The sequence below is a fragment of the Salmo trutta genome, chromosome 28, assembly GCF_901001165.1.
Source record: "Salmo trutta chromosome 28, fSalTru1.1, whole genome shotgun sequence".
Classification (NCBI taxonomy): domain Eukaryota; kingdom Metazoa; phylum Chordata; class Actinopteri; order Salmoniformes; family Salmonidae; genus Salmo; species Salmo trutta.
Genome location: NC_042984.1, coordinates 32692280 through 32714461, shown reverse-complemented (window position 1 = coordinate 32714461; position 22182 = coordinate 32692280). Strand labels below are relative to the sequence as shown.

The window sequence follows — 22182 nt, the reverse complement described above, 5'->3', positions numbered from 1 at the left end:
GAGGCAGTAATCACAAGCGTGCCAAATGTGAACGCGGCAAAGAATTTGTGACTTTTTGGGAAAAAGCTGTCAAGTATCTCAGCGTCTCCCCTGGGATTTAACACCATTTACAGTACTGTGATGTGTCCAGCGTTATGAAATATCCCTCTGAGAACTGTGATTCCCCTGTACTTGACATAGGACCACGGGGTCTGTTCATCAATAAGTCTAAGTCACCCTGCTTCCTTCCACAGCTTTTGGGTGACTGGTCTACAATTGTTGTTGTCCCTTTTTTTTTTTTTTAAGGTTACGTTTATTGTGTTTTATATGAAGCCTGTGTCATTCCACATTCATTCTTTTTTAGATGAATGTAAAGCGAACACATCCTTAAGACTAGCCATAGGAAAGAATTAAAGGACGGCCATTTTCTCCAACATATGCATTGTTGAAATAATATCCCTGCTCACTACATTCATATAACCTACAGCATATCTAGGTTAATTTACTCAGTATGGTTCAGTATGTGTCCTAAAATGCCTTATCATCCTAATTCCTTTGTGGACACTGATAGGAAATCACAGTACAAACTGGCCTGGAAGCACCCCCAACTAGTCATTGATTTAATCTATCCGGTCTTTTCCGATCAGTGCCCACCATAGGAAGGAGACAAGGAACCAATTGACGAGAACAGGTTATACTGGCTATTCTATTTATGACATGGCTAAAGCTATCAAATTGGTGCTGGTTTGATGATGTAACACTCCAGCCTGTTCTGTACTGACCTCTGCTGTGTGAAGGGTTTGTGACTATCCTCATTGGTAACTGTGTACACAACACAACTTAAAAGTTACTATTTATTTCTGAATTGCTGCTAATGTATATTTGGCTCATATATTTGAAAGGGAATTGAGGAATCCAATGTGTCTCTGAGTTTCTCTGCCTCTCAACACATAGGAAATGAATCTGAATGCCAAAAACAAGCATTGTTGTAAAAATTCTATACTAATAATACTAGTAGTGAAATGATTTTAACATTTATTCTTTGTGTTTTGATATAAATAATAATAAAGACATGTCAGAAATGACCTGTACATATGTAGGACTTGAAAGAGTTCCTTAGGGTGCTTTCATCCATCCATTGTTTTCAGAAAATAACCTGAATTTGCTCTAAGGTTTACAATATTGATTGATATATTTAGTTGATCAAAAAACTGCTACTGATATGCCCTATTTTTTTTCATGATTTGATTAAACTTTGTGGGTTTAAATACAAATTCATATAATCCATAACACAAGAAATGTTACCTTAAAAACGTATATAAATGATGACGTTTTGGACCGCTAATGCCATGCATCTGCAGGCTCGAGTCATGCAAGAATTTTGCGTGAAGAAATAGGGTCAATCATATCATTATTATGTGAACCATTTTGACAGCATGGCGAAAATGGATCCTAAATTTGGTTCTAGCTGATATATTTACCAATGCAAAAATTATGTAGACACCTTTTTTTTTTATTCAAATAAAATGAGTCATTATTCAAAACAGACATGTGTTCTGTCACTATTCAAATAAAGTTTCACTCACGTACAATGAGATGTCAGCATTATCTTATTAATGAAAACGGGGTGACGCTAATTTTGACAGACCGCCAGTTACCTGGTATTTATTTAGAAACTACATGGCAATAGTGTAACTGCATACTTAATACCCACAAATGGGAATAGAAGATGTCTCAAGTGTGGACATATATGAGCCTGAACCTGAAATGTACCTCTCCCAACATGTCTGCATCATGGGTCTTTGGAATTCTAAACTCAAAAACACATACCGGTATGACATCCTTACTGTTCAGTCACATCCTATCAGAAGTCACCATGGAGAGTCACAGCATCTTTTATTCTGTAATGATTCTACTATGGCCCATTTTTTTCATGTATAGAGCGTGCTTCTTTTGTGTTGAGCTGAGGAGGTAGCCGGCTGGTGGATGGACAGGCAGTCAAGAAGACAGGCGGTCAGGCAGGCGGGCAGTCAGCTTGCGATGGTAAGGTGTGGGCCTCTCTCTGCTGCCAGCTGCAGCAGGCTCTGGATGCGCTCTGTCAGGCTATGGTCTGGGACCAGCTGGCTGGACTGCAGGGCCTTCCTGCCAAACTCCAGTGCCTGACAACACACACATACAGTAAAGCCATTGCACCCACTGCCTGTTGTGTGTATATACACAGTATATTCATTTATATACTTAATATGTATCACTGTAAAACTGGGCTTTGCCCCAACAGTCTCTAAAAGATTCCTTAGTACCATGCTCACTGATCTGAAGGGACAATTGAAAACATATCCTTTAATCTATCAGCGGCTATGAAGGAATGAAGACGAGGAAAGAAAAGTATTTGGAACTACCGAGACACTGCCTGGGACGTTTTACAAACCAGACAAAATAAATACAAATCTTCTGATGTTAATGCACCACGATGAAAGGTATTGAACTGAAATGATTCAGGCAATATCTAAAAATGTTTTGTTTATTGACAAATGTAGCAATGGAAATTAAGTGCAGTCAGTATTTTGGATAGATTCAATAAAACCTGCCACAGTAAGGCTTATTCAGTATCTTCATCCATACCAATGCAGCCAGTTTACACACATGCCTAATTCTGGAAGCATCCAACTGTAAAGGGAATCAAACTTTTTCCAGTTATTACGGACAATGGAGAAAATAGATATGTTTAAACGCCATTACTGAAATATGGGTTTCAATGAAAAATGTGTCCTTGGTTTTCCTGCTTTTTTCATTGTCTGTCATGCCAAGCCAGACTATAGGTGAATTTCAGTCATCTCTAATAGTGGCTTCCTGTCCTCATATTTCTCCTTCAACCACACTGATCTGAAAGAACAGCATTTAAAACCAAGTCTCCTCTCTTTGGCTTCTCCCAATTTCCTTTTCAGATCAGTGCAGATGAGGTATAGGTGACAAGCAACTGTCATTAAGATGCACTGTAATGGCTAGCCAAGCTGAGCTTCATTCAACCCCCATTGAAGGTCGATCAATCATAGCCTGCTCCAGATCTCTACTGCATGTGCTTTAGCCAACCCCTCTTACTATCTTTGTTGTCATGTGACGAGAGCTGTTGCTCCTGATCCCTGCAACAACAGCAAGGGAGGGACTGGAGAGATCGAAGCAGACGTGGGACAGTGGGAGACGTTCGGGGTTTGTGTGTTATTTACTCTCGCCAAGACATTGTGTCCTATTGAACTAAAGACCATAACTCAGGGTTTTCCCAAACTCATTCCTCAGGACCCCAAGTGGTGCACGTTTAGGTTTTTGCCCTAGCATTACTCAGCTGATTCAAATAATCAACTCATCATTAAGCTTTGATCATTTGAATCAGCTGGCACTACTCAGCTGATTAAAATACTAATCTAATCATCAAGCTTTGATCATTTGAATCAGCTGGCACTACTCAGCTGATTAAAATAATAATCTAATCATCAAGCTTTGATCATTTGAATCAGCTGGCACTACTCAGCTGATTCAAATAATAAACTAATCATCAAGCTTTGATCATTTGAATCAGCTGGCACTACTCAGCTGATTCAAATAATCAACTAAAACGTGCACCCCTTGGGGTGCCCAGGACCAAGTTTGGGAAACGCTGCCATAACTATAAATACCTTATCCCCCCTGACTCCCTTTCTGATGCATTAAACTCAGAGACTCCCTCAGGTAATTGGTTGGTCAGTGGGATTGAGTGACCTTCACGAGGTCAACTATTAAACTTCTCCTGGCAAATCATTCTCTCCATTTGCATGACCTTTCTCCTTTCTCATAGATATGCATACTAGCTACATCCCTGGATAACACTCCCAAAATCCCCCACTAAGCACTAGCATACTTGCGAGATCAGAGAGAAGTTGCCTGGCCAGAAGCCCGGGGAGGGCAATTAGAGTATCAGGCCAGTCGCATCGAGTCCAACTAAATCCCGCCAGAGTGATAATCTTTAAAGCTTTATCAATTAGAAGCTAATCCTGTCTCTAGACAGCGCTCCATGGGAAGCACACGGTGGAGGGAAATGTGTCAGGGTGTCACCAGTAACCACCAGATCACTGGTCATCATAACACCTCACCTTGTCTGGGGATCCTCCTAGGAACCACAGCATGGCCAGAGAGTGGGCCACTAGAGTGTTCTGGGCCGCAGCCTGCTTGGGGCTACTCTCCTGAACCTTCAGCATGGCCCTTAGCATCTGGTCCGCTTCCGCCTGCTGAGCTTCATCTGCATGGAGATCAATACAAAACACACACTTCCAGGTCAAAACTAAACCTAAACCGCACAGAACCGCACAGAACTATGGGCCTAAGAGTCATGACTCATGATGTTGAGGTAAGAGTCTCAACATCATGAGTCTTCAGGGCAGAATTATTGACTGTGACCACTGAATACTAACTGAAATATAGCTCATGCTCTGCAGTGGTGGCTTGCCTGAAAATCCTGGGGAATTGCATTGCCGCTAACAAGCTTAGCATCGTCTCTGCTGCTTCCCTAGGGCAGGGAAGCAGCAGAGAGGCGGTGTCGGCTGCTGCGACAGCCAGAGATGTGTCATGAATGGTCTTAGTCAGCCCCCAGCACTGTCGATTTAAAGCTGGGATTTAGCTCTAGGATAGCACGTCAGGGTAAGATGCTAAATTTAGCGCCATTGACCTTATTTTCAGTGATCCACGAATGAAGCCAAATGCTGTTGGGCTGGTAGAGATGATGATGATGCCTACTGATGTCATCAAGCCACTTAGAGCTGGCAGTGGTGTTGTTTATTAAGTGTGTGATTGGCTGTAGCATGTGGCTGTTAGTGAGCCCACAGAATTAAATAGACCAATTTAGTTTAATGTATCTCTGTGTGTCAACAATTTATTATCATCTACCATCAATCTGTTCACAATGGTTCTGGGTATGGACTTTGACTGAAGGAGCTGAAGCTAATTCAACAGCATCATAATCTTTATTTTTTATTTACCTTAATTTAATTAGGCAAGTCAGTTAAGAACAAATTCTTATTTACAATGACGGTCTACCCTGGCCAAACCCTAACCCGGACGACGCTGGGCCAATTGTGCACCGCCCTATGGGACTCTCAATCACAGCCGGTTGTGATACAGCCTGGAATCGAACCAGGGTCTGTAGTGACACCTCTAGCACTGAGATGCAGTGCTTTAGACCGCTGCGCCACTCGGGAGCCATTATCTGATCAAGTTTCCATTTTAATTTAGTCTTGGTTTGAATGATTTGTCAATACATAAACCTGTTGTAGATGCACTACACATATACGCACCACCAAAGAATGTATACATATTTCTCAGCAGTCCTTGGTATCTATTCGATATGAAGCTGTACCCACCAAAAGAGTGCTCCAGCATCATGGATCCTGGAGTATGAGTCTCCAAAAGTTTGGTGAGGTGAGAGTGCCATGTACTTGCTACCTGTAAAGTCAGACACAAAAAAGTAGTCAGGCAAACTAACACACCAAAACACTATGTTTTCATGGACGCATTTGCTGTTCTAATGCTACTAGACCAGTAATATAATCACGATAACACTACAGTATTTTATCTTCAGTTTTACTGTCAGGCACTTATTTAACTTTTACCTCAGTGTATAAGGAACTGGCAATATCCATCTTTTCTTGCTTGATAAAGACATTGGCCATCAGAAAGTAGCCACCACAAGTGACAATGTTATCCAAGCCATATTCCTCACTGGCATAGTACACCTGAAAACCAAAGAAACAGGTTCAGATGTGGAATATTGCAGCATATTATACCTCTATTCAAATAGGTAGTCAAAGTGCATTCATAATTCCTTAGATTCTCCACTGGTACTTATGTTTGGCATGGGGATAGCAACCTTCAGTGAACACGGAGCTAACATTTACTACATGCAAAAGAGCATATGTATCAAGCGTCTCAGAGTAGGAGTGCTCATCTAGGTTCAGGTTAGCCAGCACTTCTACTCTGAGAGGCTTTGTGAATACAGGCCCTGATTGGTTTAAAACAATACTGTAAAACTCCTTATAATCTGCACTGCGATCATTGTGTTTTCAGATTTTTAGGGTTGGGTATGTTACTTTCTAAATGTAATCCATTACAGTTACTAGTTACCTGTCCAAAATTGTAATCTGTAACATAACTTCTGGATTACACAAACTCAGTAATTCAATCTGTTTACTTTCAGTTACATTTTGATTACTTTCCCCTTAAAGGTCCAGTGCAGTCAGAAACTAGATTTCCCTGTGTTTTATATATACTTCCACACTATAAGTTTGAAACAATACTGTGAAATTGTGAAAATGATGATAATGCCTTTTTGGTGTAAGAGCTGTTTAAAAAGACTACCTGAAATGTCAGCCTGTTTTGGTGGGATGGATTTCTGGCCTGCCTGGTGTCTACACCAGGCGCTAAATTAGTTAATAGACCAATAATAAAGACTGCCAATAACAGCTCGCTTTCAGTTTTCCCATCTCCACTCAGACCACTTCCAGACCGCCCTAGCATGATCATTTTCATTTTTTTTTACAATTTTAACTGATAACAATTACAGTAAGGTACTTAATTGTTACCCATAAAGTATTTGATATTGAGATAAAACAGCTGCATTGGACCTTTAAGAGGTGCAGGTTCTGTTTTTCGACATTAACCTTGTTCTGGAGTCAGCTCTGCACAGTGGTTACTAGCTGGCACAGCCACAAAGTCAGGAAATCTGATTTTAAACGGAACCCTAACCTTACCCCTAACCTTAACCAGACTGCTAACCCTAATGCCTAACCTAACCTTAAATTAAGACCAAAAAGCAAATGTTGGTTTTCATACATTTTTACATAGCCAATTTTGGCTTTGCCGCTGGCCCATCTAGCGGAAATCGCTAAGTTCTGCCAGCAGTGTGATTCACATCAATGCGCTATGTAGATATCAATAATAACTGATGTCAGTATCGCCCGTAGGCTACACCACTGCTGTCGTCCTTACCTCCAAGCGTTTATTTAAACTGGATAACCTTTGGATGCAGACAGCAGTTGCACCATTGGAAGACATACTTGGACTGTAGCCTACAAAAGCCTATTCCTGCTCTTTTCCCACGATTCATAAAACACATTTGGTGTGTCATCATAGTGGTCTCTGACTTGTGGTTTAAGTTTGTTCACTCAGGTGAAACAAACTTAAACTTGTGCCTTTTTTCAATGCTGATTTGAGTGTCATTGATAAAACAGAAAGGTGTCAAGTAATCATCTAGTTTTTCAAAAGTATCTATAATCTGATTACAATATTTTGCTGGTAGTGTAACGGATTTCAGGTTTTTTGTTGTTGTAATATGTTACATGTAATCCATTACTCCCTAAGCCTGAAATGAATAAATATGAAGGAGACGCACTAAATCCCATCATTTCACCAAAGAAACAAAGAGAGGAAGCCACTTTCCACAATTGAAATGCACCTCTATAGTTCGACTTCCATAGTAAATCTGTGGTTTTGAAGCACTGGTAGATTTGACCACTGATAAGCTTTGACACTCACGTCGTTGGCAAAGTGCAATAGCGCTCCCTCCAGGTTTTCCGTGGCGGTGTAGAGGCGACCCAGGTTGCGGTGCAGCTGGTGGCGGACGGTCTGGCTACACTCGGGCGTCTTCATCACCGTCCACTCGGCCTGAGACAGGTACCCCTCTGCCTGGGCCAGACTGCCCAGACCTGGGGGGAGGGGAGCAGAGGAATGAGTCATACGCAACACAACAACAGCCTACAGTTCGGTGGCATTGGTCACTCTACAGGTCAGAGTCATGTAGCAGGGTCAAATCCAGGTCAAAACTAAACTTAAACAGGACAGAACTATGGGCCTACAGATCAGAGGTAAGGGTCTCAACATCTAAATCATGAATCTACAGGGCAGGACTACTGACTGTGAACGCTGAACACTAGCTTGAGATCCACGTGCATATCTCTGACTTTTGTATAAATGGGAGATTTGAGAGGGAATTCAAATCAAATCAAATTTTATTGGTCACATACACGTGTTTAACAGATGTTATTGCGGGTGTTATTGCGGGTGTAGCGAAATGAAATTGCACGGTTCCCAAGTAAGATTCGGCCCGAAAGGATTGGATCACAGTGTTTCAACAAAGAGTTCGACACAGATCAGCAATGATTTGAGTTCAACACAATGCTGAAAATGGACGGAAGACACAGTGCAGGTTCTCTAAAATCGAATGTATCCACTACTAACCTTGCACGAATATTGTAAACACAATAGTATCTCATAGCTGCATTTGAATTGATTTGGTCTCTGCCTTCCTGTGGTTCTTTGGTAAAACTGCCAGCTCATGGGGAGTTTCCTCCATCTTGTGACTCACCCACGTTTGCCTCTGCCAGCAGGAGGTATGCAGGGACCAGCTGGACAGCACTGGGGCCGTAGACGTCCATAGCACAGCGCAGGGAGAGCTGGGCGGCAGGCAGTGACTCCTGATACTTCCCCTCAAACAGCTTCTTCTGAGCCACAGCCCTGGAGATCTCAATCAGCTCCTCCTAAACAGGGGTTACACCAGGCAAAGACACTACAGTTACAGTACAGGGCATGTGTTTCAGTAGGTTGTTTCCGCACAAAATCAAAGTTATCAGACATTTCTACAGACATAATTTGTGATTGAGGGCTACAGATTTCTCCAATTTTGTATAGGCTCTTAATTAAAAGATGGCCTGGAATCATCTTGTCCTCAAATAACTCTTTAGGTATGCAAATGTATGACAAAACATTGATTTTGGGTTCAGCTATCTCTATTCAGGTTCATATTCATTAGACAACAAACAGTAGAAAGGGACTGAAAGAGCCTCCCTAACTGGACTTGTCCATAAGAACCGATGGTATTGTTTTCCGTTAGGTGTGCCCTAATGAATGAGACCCTGGTGAGTGTCTGATCCTCACTTGTCTGTGCAGTATCTGGGTGCGGTGGTGGTCTCTGTCCGCCTGCAGGCTGTGGAATGGCGTTGCGGTGCGGATGGGGATGAGCAGCTGGCAGATCTTCTCATGGATTCCTACCCAGTCAGCCTGCTGGTGTTCCATGTCACTGAAAAAAAGGAAAAAAGAGACATGGGCTGCATTCCAATCCCCAAAATGGGCTCCCTTCCCTTTGTCCTAGCTGACCCCGCTGTGCGAATCACACAGGACTGAATGTGAGCAATGTGGTTTCTCACAGTACTTACTTTTACCAAATGGCATTTCTTGTTTTCAGGAACTTTGTTTTGAAGACATTATAGCTGTACCTGTATGCATTGGCATGTCATGCGTAGATCTGTCTACAGAAACATTTTAAGGAACACTAGACTAGATAAGACATCAGACTGTCTGCATAAGTCACATTGCCTTATCTAACAGTTTAATAAGAAGGCATAGGCCTAAGCTATTTTTGAATCCTTCCATGTGCAACATCTTTCAATTCTCCTAAAGGTATCCTAAATTGTGTGCCATTAAATAACAGGTTAATAATGTCATGCATCTTGCTATTTTCCCAATGTGTTGGAACTGTCTGAGTTTCCTCATGTTTTCTTTCTGCGGTGCTTGAACATTCCAATGTGTTTTTACTGGTCTGGAGTTTCAGTCACGTCATGGCAATAACACAGCATATGGGCTGGCTCACAAGGGCTGAAATGTGCATGCACTTACTATGCACTCACACAAGAGTCAAGGGGATTCTAAGGACACAGACCTGTACTTTCTCATTCCTTGAAGGTCCCTAACTCTGAGTCTGTAGACCATAATGTATGGTGTGTTTGGCTAGTTGGGATTGCTCGCTGTTGCTCCGGAGCATGGAAGTGTTTACGCAGCCCCTTGGCACGGAGACGTGTATTAAATCGGGACGTAGGCAGACAGCTGGCCCCAGAAGTAGGCTAGTTTTTCTCTTGTTTTGGAGAATACTTGCAGGGTGAGAGAAATGCATTTTAAAAGAAGAGATGCAGTAAGGGGAATAGAGCCAGGGATATAACACACTTTTAAGCTCCCTCAGAGGGAATGGATTTAGTGTCTCATCCCTTAAAGCTTAGGCCTAGTGGAAAGGCTGTCACCAAGCACTAGGCCATATTATGTACAGTGCCTTCAGAAAGTATTCCTACCCCTTGATTTATTGCACATTTCGTTGTGTTACAGCCTGAATAAAAAAATGTATACAAAATAATAATGTCTCACCCATCTACACACAATACCCCATAATGACAAAGAGAAAACATGTTTTTAGAAATGTATTGAAAATGAAATATCTCATTTACATAAGTATTTACACCCCTGAGTCAATACATGTTAGAATAACATTTGGCAGCAATTACAGCTGTCTTTCTGGGTATGTTTTTAAAAGCTTTGCACACCTACAGTCAAATTGATTCTTGATCATTTCTACATAACCATTTTCAAGTCTTGCCACAGATTGTGAAATAGATTTAAGTCAAAACCTAACCCGGCCACTGGGAATTTAATTACATTTTTTAACCCTTATTTTACCAGGTAAGTTGCTGAGAACAAATTCTCATTTACAGCAACGACCTGGGGAATAGTTACAGGGGAGAGGAATGAGTCAATTAGAACCTGGGGATGATTAAGTGGCCATGATGGTATGAGTACAAGATTGGGAATTTAGCGACACTGGGGTTAACACCACTACTCTTATGATAAATGCCATAGGGTCATTAGTGACCACAGAGAGTCAGGACACCCAGGTCACACCTGTCCCAAACATAGAGCTTGTATTCAAGACAAACTTAATTTCTTTGCCACATTTTTTAAAGTTTTACTTTAGTGCCTTATTGCAAACAGGATACATGTTTTGGAATATTTTTATTGTGTATAGGCTTCCTTATTTTCCCTCTGTCAATTAGGTTAGTGTTGTGGCGTAACTACAAGGTTGTTGATCCATCCTCAGTTTTCTCCTATCACAGACAAACTCTGTAACTATTTTAAATTCACCATTGGTCTCACGGTGAAATCCCTGAGCAGTTTCCTACCTCTCTGCCAACTGAGTTAGGAAGAACGCCTGTATCTTTATAATGACTGGGTGTATTGATACACCATCCAAAGCATAATTAATAACTTCACCATGCTCAAGGGGATATTCAATGTCTGTTTTTGTTTTTTTACCCATCTACCAATAGGTGCCCTTCTTTGGGAGGCATTGGAAAACCTCCCTGGTCTTTGTAATTCACTGCTCGACTGAGGGACCTTACAGATAATTGTATGTGTGGGGTACAGAGATGAGGTAGAGGTCATTCAAAAATCATGTTAAACACTATTATTGCACAGAGTGAGTCCATGCAACTTATTATGTGACTTGTTAAGCACATTTTTACTCCTGCCATAACAAAGGTGTTCCATCCTTATTGACTCAAGACATTTCAGCTTTTCATTTTGTATTAATTTGTAAGAAAAATTAAATAAAAATGAAGACATAATACCACTTTGACATTATGGGATATTGTGTGTAACAATGTGACCCAAAAAATCTCAATCTAATTCATTTTAAATTCAGGCTGTAACACAATTACTTGGGGAAAAAGTCAAGGGGGTGAATACTTTCTGAAGGTACTGTATTAGTAAGAAGCCTAGCTCTCCCAAAAGTGACAAATTCAGCAAATACAGCAAACCAAGTGGCGAGGCTACTGTTTGGATGAAGAACGAATTAAGGATTGTGTTTTTAAATGTATCATATAAAACTAGAAATTCAGTAGGACTTGCTATTACATAAGGGTGCACTCTCAGAGACCACATGATAGGGCTTAGGCATAACTCACTTGACATTCTTCTCTTAAAAATATGCTTCAGAAGAGTTAACTTGCTTTCCAAAATTTTTCCAGTACCACATTTTGACTGAGGCAAACACAAGTCTGTTTTTAGTGTTCTCTGACAGTCTAGTAATACGTTTGTAGCTAGCTAAACACTGCCACCTAGTTTTGAAAATGGTCAGATGTATTTTTCATAAAACTTAAAGTCAGAAGCTTTAAGTTACTTGCTAGTAAGTTACTACTGTAACTTACTAGCAAGTTGTTGTTCTTGTTGTGTATTTAAATACTGGAGTCCACTAGTTACACAACAAAAAAGTGGAGCCATATTAAAACAATGGCAATAATTATTTATGGTCATTTAAGTCCTATCCATGCTAACTAGCTATGTCGACTACTAACGTTACTTCATAAACTTACCAGTAGAAAGTTACTCGACATTTGGTGCATTGCAGGTGCGCAAGGTTTTGACAAAGTTCACATTGCTTTTTCGCTCCTCTTGGGTTTGCAAGTGGATTTATCGCTGATGTCAGTGCCGAAACATGAGATTTACTCCTCGTTATTGAGCTCATGATATAATAAATAAAAGTTTACCCTATTTGCTATTGTTCGGTGAGAACAACGTTTTACAATTTGTTTCCTGAACGCTTCAAGTTGCTATGGAGACGACCTTTGATGGTATTAGTCTTGTTTAAAAAAGAGAACAGCACAGAAACATAGGCATCCAACAAATACAAACAGATCCGCGTATTTAAACGTTTGTTCTGTATAAACATATTTAACTTTTGATCAGAGAGATAAATAATACATTTTATGATACATTTTCCTGAATAAAAAGGTGCTTGCTTCAGCCGTCCAAAAGTATTTTTGTGATAGTGGAATAAAGTTTACTCTCAGAACGTGCAAATACTTGGATTATAAGGTTTTATTTTGGATCATTTAAGACACTGATGATTGTGACAAAACTGAACATTTGTTTTTAATTCTTATACTGGAACCTTTTTGTACAATGAGTGTACAACACATTAAGGACACCTGCTCTTTCCATGACATAGACTGACCAGGTGAATCCAGGTGACTACTATGATCCCTTATTGATGTCACTTGTTAAATCCACTTCAATCAGTGTAGATGAAGGGGAGGAGACGGGTTAATGAAGGATGTTTAAGCCTTGAGACAATTGAGACATGGATTGTGTTGGTGTGCCATTCAGAGGGTGAATGGACAAGACAAAATATTTAAGTGCCTTTGAACAGGGTGTGGTAGTAGGTGCCATGTCAACTAAGTCACACATAGCAGTCATTGTGGGTTTTGACAATTTTGACTCATCTTGCTGAGCTCCACTGAGCATTTGACCTCTTTAACCTTCTCCATTATCTCCTGGATCATCTGCTGCATTTCTGACTTCACTTTCTTAACTGAAACAAAAATACATTTACAAAGAGATGTCTCATTGGTTTGTTCCTTACTAATGCATGGGTCCATCATCCACACACAGTACATACCAACTTTTCTCCCCACTCCCCCAGTGGTTTGTCAGGCTCCAAGTGAATATGTGGTTACAGGTTACCAGGGTGATGAGATTCCATCCAGTGAAAACACTGCCAGGCTCTTCTTCTCCATGTCTAGCTGTGGCTGGGGCTGAGGTTAAGACTTCACATTGGGCAGTATGTCTAGCTTTAGATTTCTCAACAACCTCTCTGAGTGTTGTGTTGACATCTACCTCATGTCTTTTCTGGAATCTCTTATTACAGAGTGGACACCGGTACTGGTCACTGCTTCCCCAGTATCTACCAATACAAGCCAAGTGGAAGCTGTGTCCACATGTGGTGGTGACTGGGTCTGAGAACATCTTCAGGCAGATGGAGCACACTGGTGGACTGCTGGTGGCTGCCATAGCCTGGCAACAAAGACACATGTTGCTGTTATTGTCATTGTTGTTGTTATTGTTGTTGCTGTTATTGTTGTCGTTGTTGTGTCTACCCCTAGATTTCAATGACTCCGAGACAAGTTCCAAAGATGATGAAACCAGTGTTTTCCATGTATTGTTTTATTGCTTGCACATTGAACAGTTCAAAGTATGACAGCTTGCTTGCGTTGAAGGATCAGTAGATAGCTGTATTCAGACCTTTGAAGGGGTGTCAGTAGACAAAGATGTTGTCAACAGAAAGTGATCAAACAAGTGATAGAAATACAATAGTGTTTTGTTTGAAGTTTGAGTCATTATTTGAAGATCTACTCTGTGGACCAATTACATATTCAATTAAATTGAAATAAAATGTTATTTGTCACATGCTTCGTAAACAACAGATGTGCACTAACAGTGAACTGCTTATTTACGGGCCCTTCCCAACAATGTAGAGAGAAAGAAAATAGAGAAGAAAAGTTAGTGCAAAAAGGGTCAATGCAGATAGTCCGGGTAGCTATTTGGTTAACTATTTAGCAGTCTTATGCTGTGGGGTAGAAGCTGTTCAGGGTCCTGTTGGTTCCAGACTTGGTGCATCGGTACCACTTGCCTTGCAGAAGCAGAGAGAACATTCTATGACTGAACAGTCTATGTGTCTATTAGCACTCTACCCCTCTATCTTTTCCCCCTCCTTCTCTCCCTTTCCCCTCTTTTCCTTTCTCAATTGGAAAAAAGTCTGTCCTCTCCTCGACTCCTCCGTCCTCTTCTCCTACCCGGAAACCGATAAGCGGTCGCCATAATAGGAGTGTCAATTTGTTAATAAGCGAACGGAGGAGTTTTCTCCTCTCCTTGATAGCCTCCTTCGGCTAAGGATTCTCACGTTTATCCCGAGGCTCCCTATCGAGGAAGCATTTTGAAATCCGACACACCCTCTTTGAATCAGCTGTTGTTTTTCGCAGAAGAGAAAAGCGTGCACACGTTCAAAAACAAAACGCTACTTATCTTTTATGTATGCTATGTCTGGCACCACAATAAAACTTTACTGTAACTCTATATCCAATCTGCATCCCTTATGCCCTTTTGGCACATTGAATGTCGAGTATCTAGAGTGGGCTTGCATGCACACTAATGATTCAACTCTGTCTTTGATCCTTTCCTGACATAAGTCCATTGAGTTGAATTGTGTAGTGTTATCTGTTATCCTAGGTCTAGGAAGACAACTTTGACCTTGCTGCTATCTTCATGTGTGGATAGATCATTTCGGGGGGAAAAAACTACAGGATATGATCACTACTGGTAACTGTTACTGAATTCAATATAAAAGATGTATGTGGCGTGTTTTGTCCTGCAAACTGAAATAAGAGCATTTCAATCAAATAAATAAAAGAGAATATAATAAGAAACAACTTCAACGCATATTCTATGTGTTTTATTTAGGAAAGTTAGAGCAGCTCTAGCTGATAGGACTACATATTGCAAGTACAAAAATATATTTCCCTATTCATATACATACATTTCAAATCAAAACAAGCTTGATTCTGCAATATATCAGGAACACTTCTTTGGCAGTTGTCATCATTGGCTTCATAAGTCACCCAGATTTACAATAAATACTGACTTGGAGCTTTCAGACTTTTTCAGACATAGATATTTTGGAAATAGGAAAAATATATATAATTGCCTGTAGCACTGTATACCGATGCTCTATAGGCTACTAAACATGCTATATTTAAAAGCTTCACCAGATTCGCTTTTATCCAAGATCCAATCAATATTTGGATTGACCAGAAATAGCTGCTTCTAAATGCCGACAAAGTAACAGACCCAGATCTGTACTCATGTGATTGAGCTCCATCGCCTCTGATATTATTATAGCTCAATGTCAACAACTATGCTTTTCTGTTTGTGCTCAGTATTCACCTCTCTTCCATGGTCACTCTTTCTTACGTAGGTGGATGTACATGACTCCACTGATGAGTAGCAGCGGCACACACACCCAGGCCAGTATAAAACAGTAGCCAAAATGTCCCTCGGTCAGCTTTCGTGAGTCCTGGAGGATCTCTTGGTTGTGCAGCGTGTAGATGAGAGCAGCCGCAAATGCAGTGAGACCTAAGAGAATCAAAAGCCAGAGCTAAATTAGGGGTGTACTCACTGCTTAACTTGGACTGAAATAGGTGCCGCTACTCATTTTGGGTGGTGTTACTGGTTATATTTAGGTGCAGGAGCTCCACAATAGTTTGTAGCTAATATTCTGTAAGAGGCGCAGGAGCTCAAGCAGTAGAAAAGTTGAGGTGCCAGCTCCAGTGAGATCCTGCCCAAGTCAAGCACTGGGTGTACTGTGACAGCAAAATGACACATTTCCGTTGAACAATAGACAATAAAGCATCTATTCTATTCTTTCCTGTAACCCTCTTAAATGAGTCACATCAAGATAGCTCTACTGTATACTGTGTTATGTTGTTGTCCCTGCCTGTTTAGGAGTTAAATTATTCTGTGTGCATTACCTCCCCATAATCAACGAAAAGGAGCATCAGGTGTGAGTATGTGCCCACACCAATCAGAGTGCTGAATTGGCGCCTCCCATCAGGTATAAAGAGCCTGAGTATGGACTGTTCTGATGAGCTGTCAATCAGTGACTGAACCAGCATAAAGACATTTGCCTATTCATAGCCACCGGAAGTAGGGGTGCTGAGGGTGCTGCAGCACCCCCTGATAAATAAATAAATACACTACAGCCCCCCCAGCCCAAAACATCTTCCCGCGGCCATGCGTCTATTCCAAGTTCGCATAAATCATCAGTACGAATTTGCTTCCAGCTGAAAACGATCATTTGGATGAAAAAGTCACTAAATCAGAATCGCCACACTAAAATGATATGCTGGATGTCAGCATGCATGGCAACGAAATGCCATGCACAATTTAGGCTCACTGATAATTTTATAGTGTCAAGAAAAGTCAAATTAAGCAAAGAAAGAATGAAATTAAGGAATTAAAGGGGAAGTTAAGCACCCCTATGATTTGATTGATTTCATACTGAAGAGGGCTTTGCTGAAGAGGCATTTGTTATTGATGTTGTCGTAGGCCTACCGTGGCATGTACTCATGAACAAGCTAATGGTTCGTCTTCTGGTTATTGCAAAGCGGTTGACTTGGGCTGTAACAACTGACACTCTATATGAGTGTTGAAATAATCCTATACTAGACTTTCATCAAATTGCTATATTACAACAACCGTAAAAAAGCACTGAAAAAACTTTCAGAGGTAGGCTGAAAGGATTTGAAGGAGACTGCAGTATTTCACCATAAGGGGAGCTCGTTGGTCTTTCACAGCACGTGTGAATGTTTGTAAACATTATCTAGCACTGGTGGTTAGGACCATGCGCTTTTTCTGACCACATGACCTTTTTAAAATAAACTACAACAGTCCTAGTGGCAGATAGAGATGGTTCATTGTTTCACTTCATTACCTGCAAAGACTTGACATAACCCGGTGAAGTAGAATAGCCCCCCTTTGGACATTGTGAAGAGCTGCCCAAGGAAAACCAGAAAGGAAACCGAAGAGAAGACCACAGACAGCACCATCAACACCTGGACTGATTGGAGCCACTCTGAGGAAGAACAAGGAACGATGTATCAATATGCACCTCAAACTGTCAGGGAAGGGAAGATTTCAATGATTTCATAGGGTAAAAAAATATGTTTACCAGTCTCCTTGGAGGAGGCACACAACCAGGTTCCAGTGTCATTGTCAAATCTACAGTTATACCAGAGATCTGAGTTCTCCATCCCATCCCATACCCACCAGGACTAAGAAGGAAAGAGAGGCATTAAGTAAGTAAATGTGTTGTATGGTAAACACCTATTGTTTAAGAAAGGCTGAACTACTTTTATCACACATTTACATCTTAACTAACAATAATGGAAAGATATATTGGTGAAGTAGAGCTCTCACCTTCTCCATGGTGGCAATGAAGAGCATGGCCAAGGTGATTAGATGCAGCAGGGTCACAAACATCAGCAAGTACGCCATCTGAACAGGGTCCCTGTCCGAAAATGGAGATTGAAATGTGGTTGAAATCACAGATGGTTTACACACAATAGGCAACATGTACTGTTTCAGTTTTGGCTTGGTTGGTGTTTTTATTGGTTTGAGGGCAGCCAAAACAATATTTTGATTATGGCAAAAAGAAACATGTGGTCTAGCATTTGTTTTTAACTGACTTGACTAGTTAAATGAAGGTTAAATTAAAAAACTTTAAACATTTTTTAAATATAAAGTAATATTTGCAAATGTATGTTTTTCATCAGGTTCACATGACTGCCCCACCCCCACATCCACTTCATAACATAGGTTTACTATGCTTTCAGGGGTGTAACGTGTTTAAGTAAAAATACTTTAAAGTAAAGTTTTTGGTGGTATCTGTACTTTTCCTTTATTATTAATATTTTTTACTTTTACTCTACTACAGTCCTAAAAAAAATGGCCTACTTTTTACTCTGATACATTTTCTCTGACACCAAGAGTACTCATTAAATATCGAATGCTCAGACAAGACAGCAATATGGTCCAATTCACACACCTATCAATATAACGTGTTGTCATCCCTACTGCCTCTGATCTGGTGGACTCACTAAATACAAATATAAATACTGCGTTTGTAAATTATGTCTGAGTATTGAAAGGTGCCCTATCTGTCTGTAAATAATAAAAACAAGAAAATTGTGCAGCCTGGTTTGCTTAACATAATGAATTCACAATTTAGAATGTTTTCAACTACTGTACTTAAGTACATTTAAAACAAGTTACCTTTAGACTTTTACTCAAGTAGTATTTTACTGGGGTGACTTTTACTTGAGTCATTTTCTATTAAGGTATCTTTGCTCTTACTCAACTGTGACAATTGTGTACTTTTTCCACCACTGTGTGCTTCTGAGCTCGAATAAATGTCACCCCAAACGCAAATGGAAAGTCTGAGCCGGTGAAAATACAGGATACTCTCTTACATAAGGCCACAAAACAGAGAGCTATTTAACTATTTCTAAAACTGCTCTTTGACTGGTCTGTGTCACAGTAATAAACATGTATTTAAATGAGAGGGCGGGGCTGGTTGAAATAAAAATTGTGGCAAGTTGTTTACTGAAGTAACCTCAAACTTCTGCTATGATGGAAAAAGAGAATAAGTGCTTCATAATTTGGAGGAGAAAACCGTTTGCGACTGGGCTAACAAATGGTTTTAACATTATAACATTTAAACTTGTAACGAGCAAATCCAGGTTAATAGATCATACTCACATTATTACAACAACAACACCAACAACACTGCAAACATTGAACATAGTCATAATATAGTAGTTCTGTAGTAGTTTGCTAGTCATAAACATAAAAATATAATTTTACCACAGGGGACATGATGAGTTAGCCCAACAAAAAGGGTAGAAGGATGAACACGTCTGTATAGATCTCTATCTTTAGGAGGGGCCCAATTTGGGGTGGGTATATCGTGATTGTCAAATTATACTATTAAATGAAACCAATTCCATCTGACAACTGAATGAAGGCCTTAGATGTGACGTAATGGTTGAATTGAATGAGAATTAGCATGGAAATCAAAACATTAATAGAAAATGGTTAAAGTCACAAGCTTTCTCAATTCCATGCGTTATGCTCTGATTACTTCAGTCTGGTGATTTAAGAACGTGTTTTTATTGAATCTGAATCTGACAAATAGGCCTATAAAACATGTATATAACAAACCTCTCTGGTGAATGTACTCCAGAAAGTCAGAATTATCATTGAAGAATCTCTACGCACCTTAGTTTGTGTATTTCACGCTCCTCTGAATCAAGCCTCTCTGTAAAAGTTTCCCCTCTGGTGGTCCTCTCCTTTCCTCTCTTGCCACTCCCCCTTTATTTTTTTCAATCACTCCATTTCCAAAGTTTCCATGAGGAGGAAAGGAGTAGGAATGCTGTAGAGCTTTAAAAAAAAAAAAACCCAAACGCCCATTTCCTTTTAGTTGAACAGAGCTCCCTTTGCTCTGCTGACTCCCTTCAGTCCAAAATCTCCATCTAAAAAAGACTCAAACCAGACCCACCCTTGAGCGGTAGAACAGCAAGCCACATGAAAGGATGTCTACTGTAAACCTTTCACTTTGAGTTAAAACCACATCTGGTGTCTGTCTATATGATCATAGTGCACTACTTATGCTCACCCCATCTTTAACTCCCAAAGAAAGATATATAACAAAAAAGAAAAAAAAAGAAGCTATTTTAGAGGGGGAGTGTGCTAGGCCAAAATGCGGCTGTACAGTACACAAACCATTATGTTAATTTGTATGGGCGTGTGGTGAGTTACAAAGTTGACTGGCAACAATGAAATAGAAATGCAAATCACGCCAGAAAGCAATTCAATTAAATGACACACAGAAGGCTAAATACAGTTATAAGGCATTCATTTTCAGAGGAATTTACTGTACACACCGAAATAAACGTGGGTGCATTCTGGCCCTGCTATTCCACATGTTGGTGTTTTCAGGTTTATACAGATATAGAACAACTAAATATATAGAACGTAGTTTTTTTTCTACATAGTTTTATTGTTACCATTTCCTGTTTTGCATAAAATGATAAGAGCCACATATTTCTCCCCATCATACAATATATAGATTTTCCCATTTATCCCCTGTATCGCCTGAATGGTATATTCCGTTGCCTAGGTGCTTGTAGAAGCGACCAAACTTGTCCACCCCTGCTGGCTACTGGATACACCAGTGAGTGTCTGCTGCACCTGAGCTTCGGCGCTAGCTAGCTAAGTAGGTAGGTAGGTAGGTAGGTAGATAGGTAGGTATGTATGTATGTATGTATGTATGTATTGCCTGGTGCTGGAAGTGGCGGTACAATAAGTTTGATCGGGCCAAGCGTCCAAGATTTGAAGTCGCTCAATTGTGTCTACAACTATTAATTAATAACTTTTTGGCATGTATGCAGTCAACGATAATTCGTTTTGCTGGCGTTAGCAATCGCTAACTCTCTGTGATTGCTAACGTTAGCAAGTCTTTCTTCTGGCGTTGTCAGACATTTTGGGCAGGCTTAGGAATTTTATTCAACACCAACTGGCTAACGTTGCACTGCCTCTATTTTATAGCTAGCTAGTTAACTAAGGTTGTCTGCCTACTTGTTGTGAGACATTGCACCCTGAAATGTTATCCGTCAGACAGATATTAGTGCAAGCTTCAGAGTTTCGTTCTCTGTAGTAGCTAACGTAACGTCAGTAGACTATTCCATAGACGCTAGCTAGTTAACTAGAGTCTAGGGATAAAGGCAGTAGAATGCCAACTTGGGTTTCTCTAGAGCAACTAACGTTGTAGCTGCTGCTGGACCATCATGACAGCTCCTCAATATATGTTTTTAGGGGGCTAACGTTAGCTAGCTAACTATAATCGTCTCGACTAAGCCTTGCTTAGCTGTAATCGTTTGCTTATTCCTTGCTCTGTTTATAGTTGCCCTGTCATCTTTTTCAGGTGATTGACTTGGGATGGAAGTTCTAAACTACTGTCTATGGATTTCGCTGGCTTGCATCCGTCCTTGTCATGCCTTTCAAACCTCAATCTGTTCAACAGTGTACCATGTAGCCTGCTACTTGGTAACTTTTTACTGAAGGAAACAGTTCATCACTTGCAGATGCAACTCCCTTGGATCTAGCTAGTGTATGGACATGGATTATGATGAGGTAAACTCAACTCTGAATTTGCTTATTTAAACGAGATAGGCATATGTATGAAGTCAGCCAGCTTGATAAGATGCTCATTTTAAACCTGCATGTCATGCAATGCAAATGTTTTAGTTGCTAATCTTCAGTAGCAATTTCTTAGTCTAGCCCAGGGCCCTATTTGCCCTTATCATGACTCCAATTGCATTTGAGTCATTCCACATTCCTTTTGATTAGCTGAAGGGATTCAAGTGTGAAATGCTCTATCTAGAAACATGAGTCCTTGATTGCGATACACTTTTGCAAACCTTGATTGAACACAACGTAATTATCATCCAAAAATAACTTTACAAATACAAAAGATACACTCACCTCTTAGCTTTTTTTTTACAGATTTCCCATAAGGTTTTTTGTGTAATACAGCTACACGAGCCAACGTTTTTGTTGTTGTTTCCATTAACTCAAGAAGTGTTTTTGTAGTTCAGGTAAATGTGCAATGCAAAACACTTCTGTGGGATTCTATAAAAAAAAAAAAACAGAATGTTTTTGTAAAATTATTTTTCTGTGATATGAAAGTTAAGTTCCAAAGGTTTTCAAAACCGAATCGCAAGCAAGTTTTATTAGCGTTTCTAAATGTTAAAACAGTCGGGATTGTAGTTCACATTGCCCAGGTGAGGTCCATAGTTTCAACTGAGAACCCTAGGGCTGGCTGTATGCCCTCTTGGGTACTCTAGAGATAGGGCCCTATGTGATAGCAAAGTATGAGAACAACTGACAGTTCAATTCCATTGCAGTTTAGTC

The 22182-nt window shown here is 40.3% G+C and overlaps 3 protein-coding genes across 7 annotated transcripts in view; 1 reads left to right on the top strand and 2 right to left on the bottom strand.

Moving 5' to 3' along the window:
- Nucleotides 1-1474: 1474 nt before the first annotated feature.
- zmynd12 (zinc finger, MYND-type containing 12) lies at nucleotides 1475-12470 on the bottom strand. Its single transcript, XM_029719681.1, has 8 exons — nucleotides 12192-12470; nucleotides 8935-9076; nucleotides 8366-8537; nucleotides 7537-7706; nucleotides 5616-5738; nucleotides 5367-5448; nucleotides 4104-4249; nucleotides 1475-2138 (listed from the first exon to the last, which is right to left on the bottom strand). Exons 1-8 carry the CDS (start codon nucleotides 12341-12343, stop codon nucleotides 2010-2012), a joined length of 1116 nt encoding a protein of 371 aa, XP_029575541.1. The 5' UTR covers nucleotides 12344-12470; the 3' UTR covers nucleotides 1475-2009.
- Nucleotides 12471-15087: 2617 nt separating this feature from the next.
- Nucleotides 15088-19636, bottom strand: LOC115166046 (epithelial membrane protein 3). The gene is made up of 5 exons (XM_029719679.1): nucleotides 19489-19636; nucleotides 17629-17719; nucleotides 17381-17483; nucleotides 17144-17284; nucleotides 15088-15786 (listed from the first exon to the last, which is right to left on the bottom strand). Exons 2-5 carry the CDS (start codon nucleotides 17704-17706, stop codon nucleotides 15611-15613), a joined length of 498 nt encoding a protein of 165 aa, XP_029575539.1. The 5' UTR covers nucleotides 17707-17719; nucleotides 19489-19636; the 3' UTR covers nucleotides 15088-15610.
- A 617-nt stretch (nucleotides 19637-20253) lies between these two features.
- ccdc30 (coiled-coil domain containing 30) overlaps nucleotides 20254-22182 on the top strand; it is a 50041-nt gene continuing 48112 nt past the window's right edge. For 3 of the 5 annotated variants that reach the window (XM_029719678.1, XM_029719677.1, XM_029719674.1), the window contains exons 1-2: nucleotides 20254-20489; nucleotides 21194-21402. In XM_029719678.1, coding sequence (XP_029575538.1) covers nucleotides 21382-21402 — 21 coding nt within the window. In that variant the 5' untranslated portion in view covers nucleotides 20254-20489; nucleotides 21194-21381. Of the gene's footprint in view, nucleotides 20494-21193; nucleotides 21403-22182 lie in introns of all 5 variants that reach the window. The other 2 variants (XM_029719675.1, XM_029719676.1) reach the window with 2 other exon arrangements.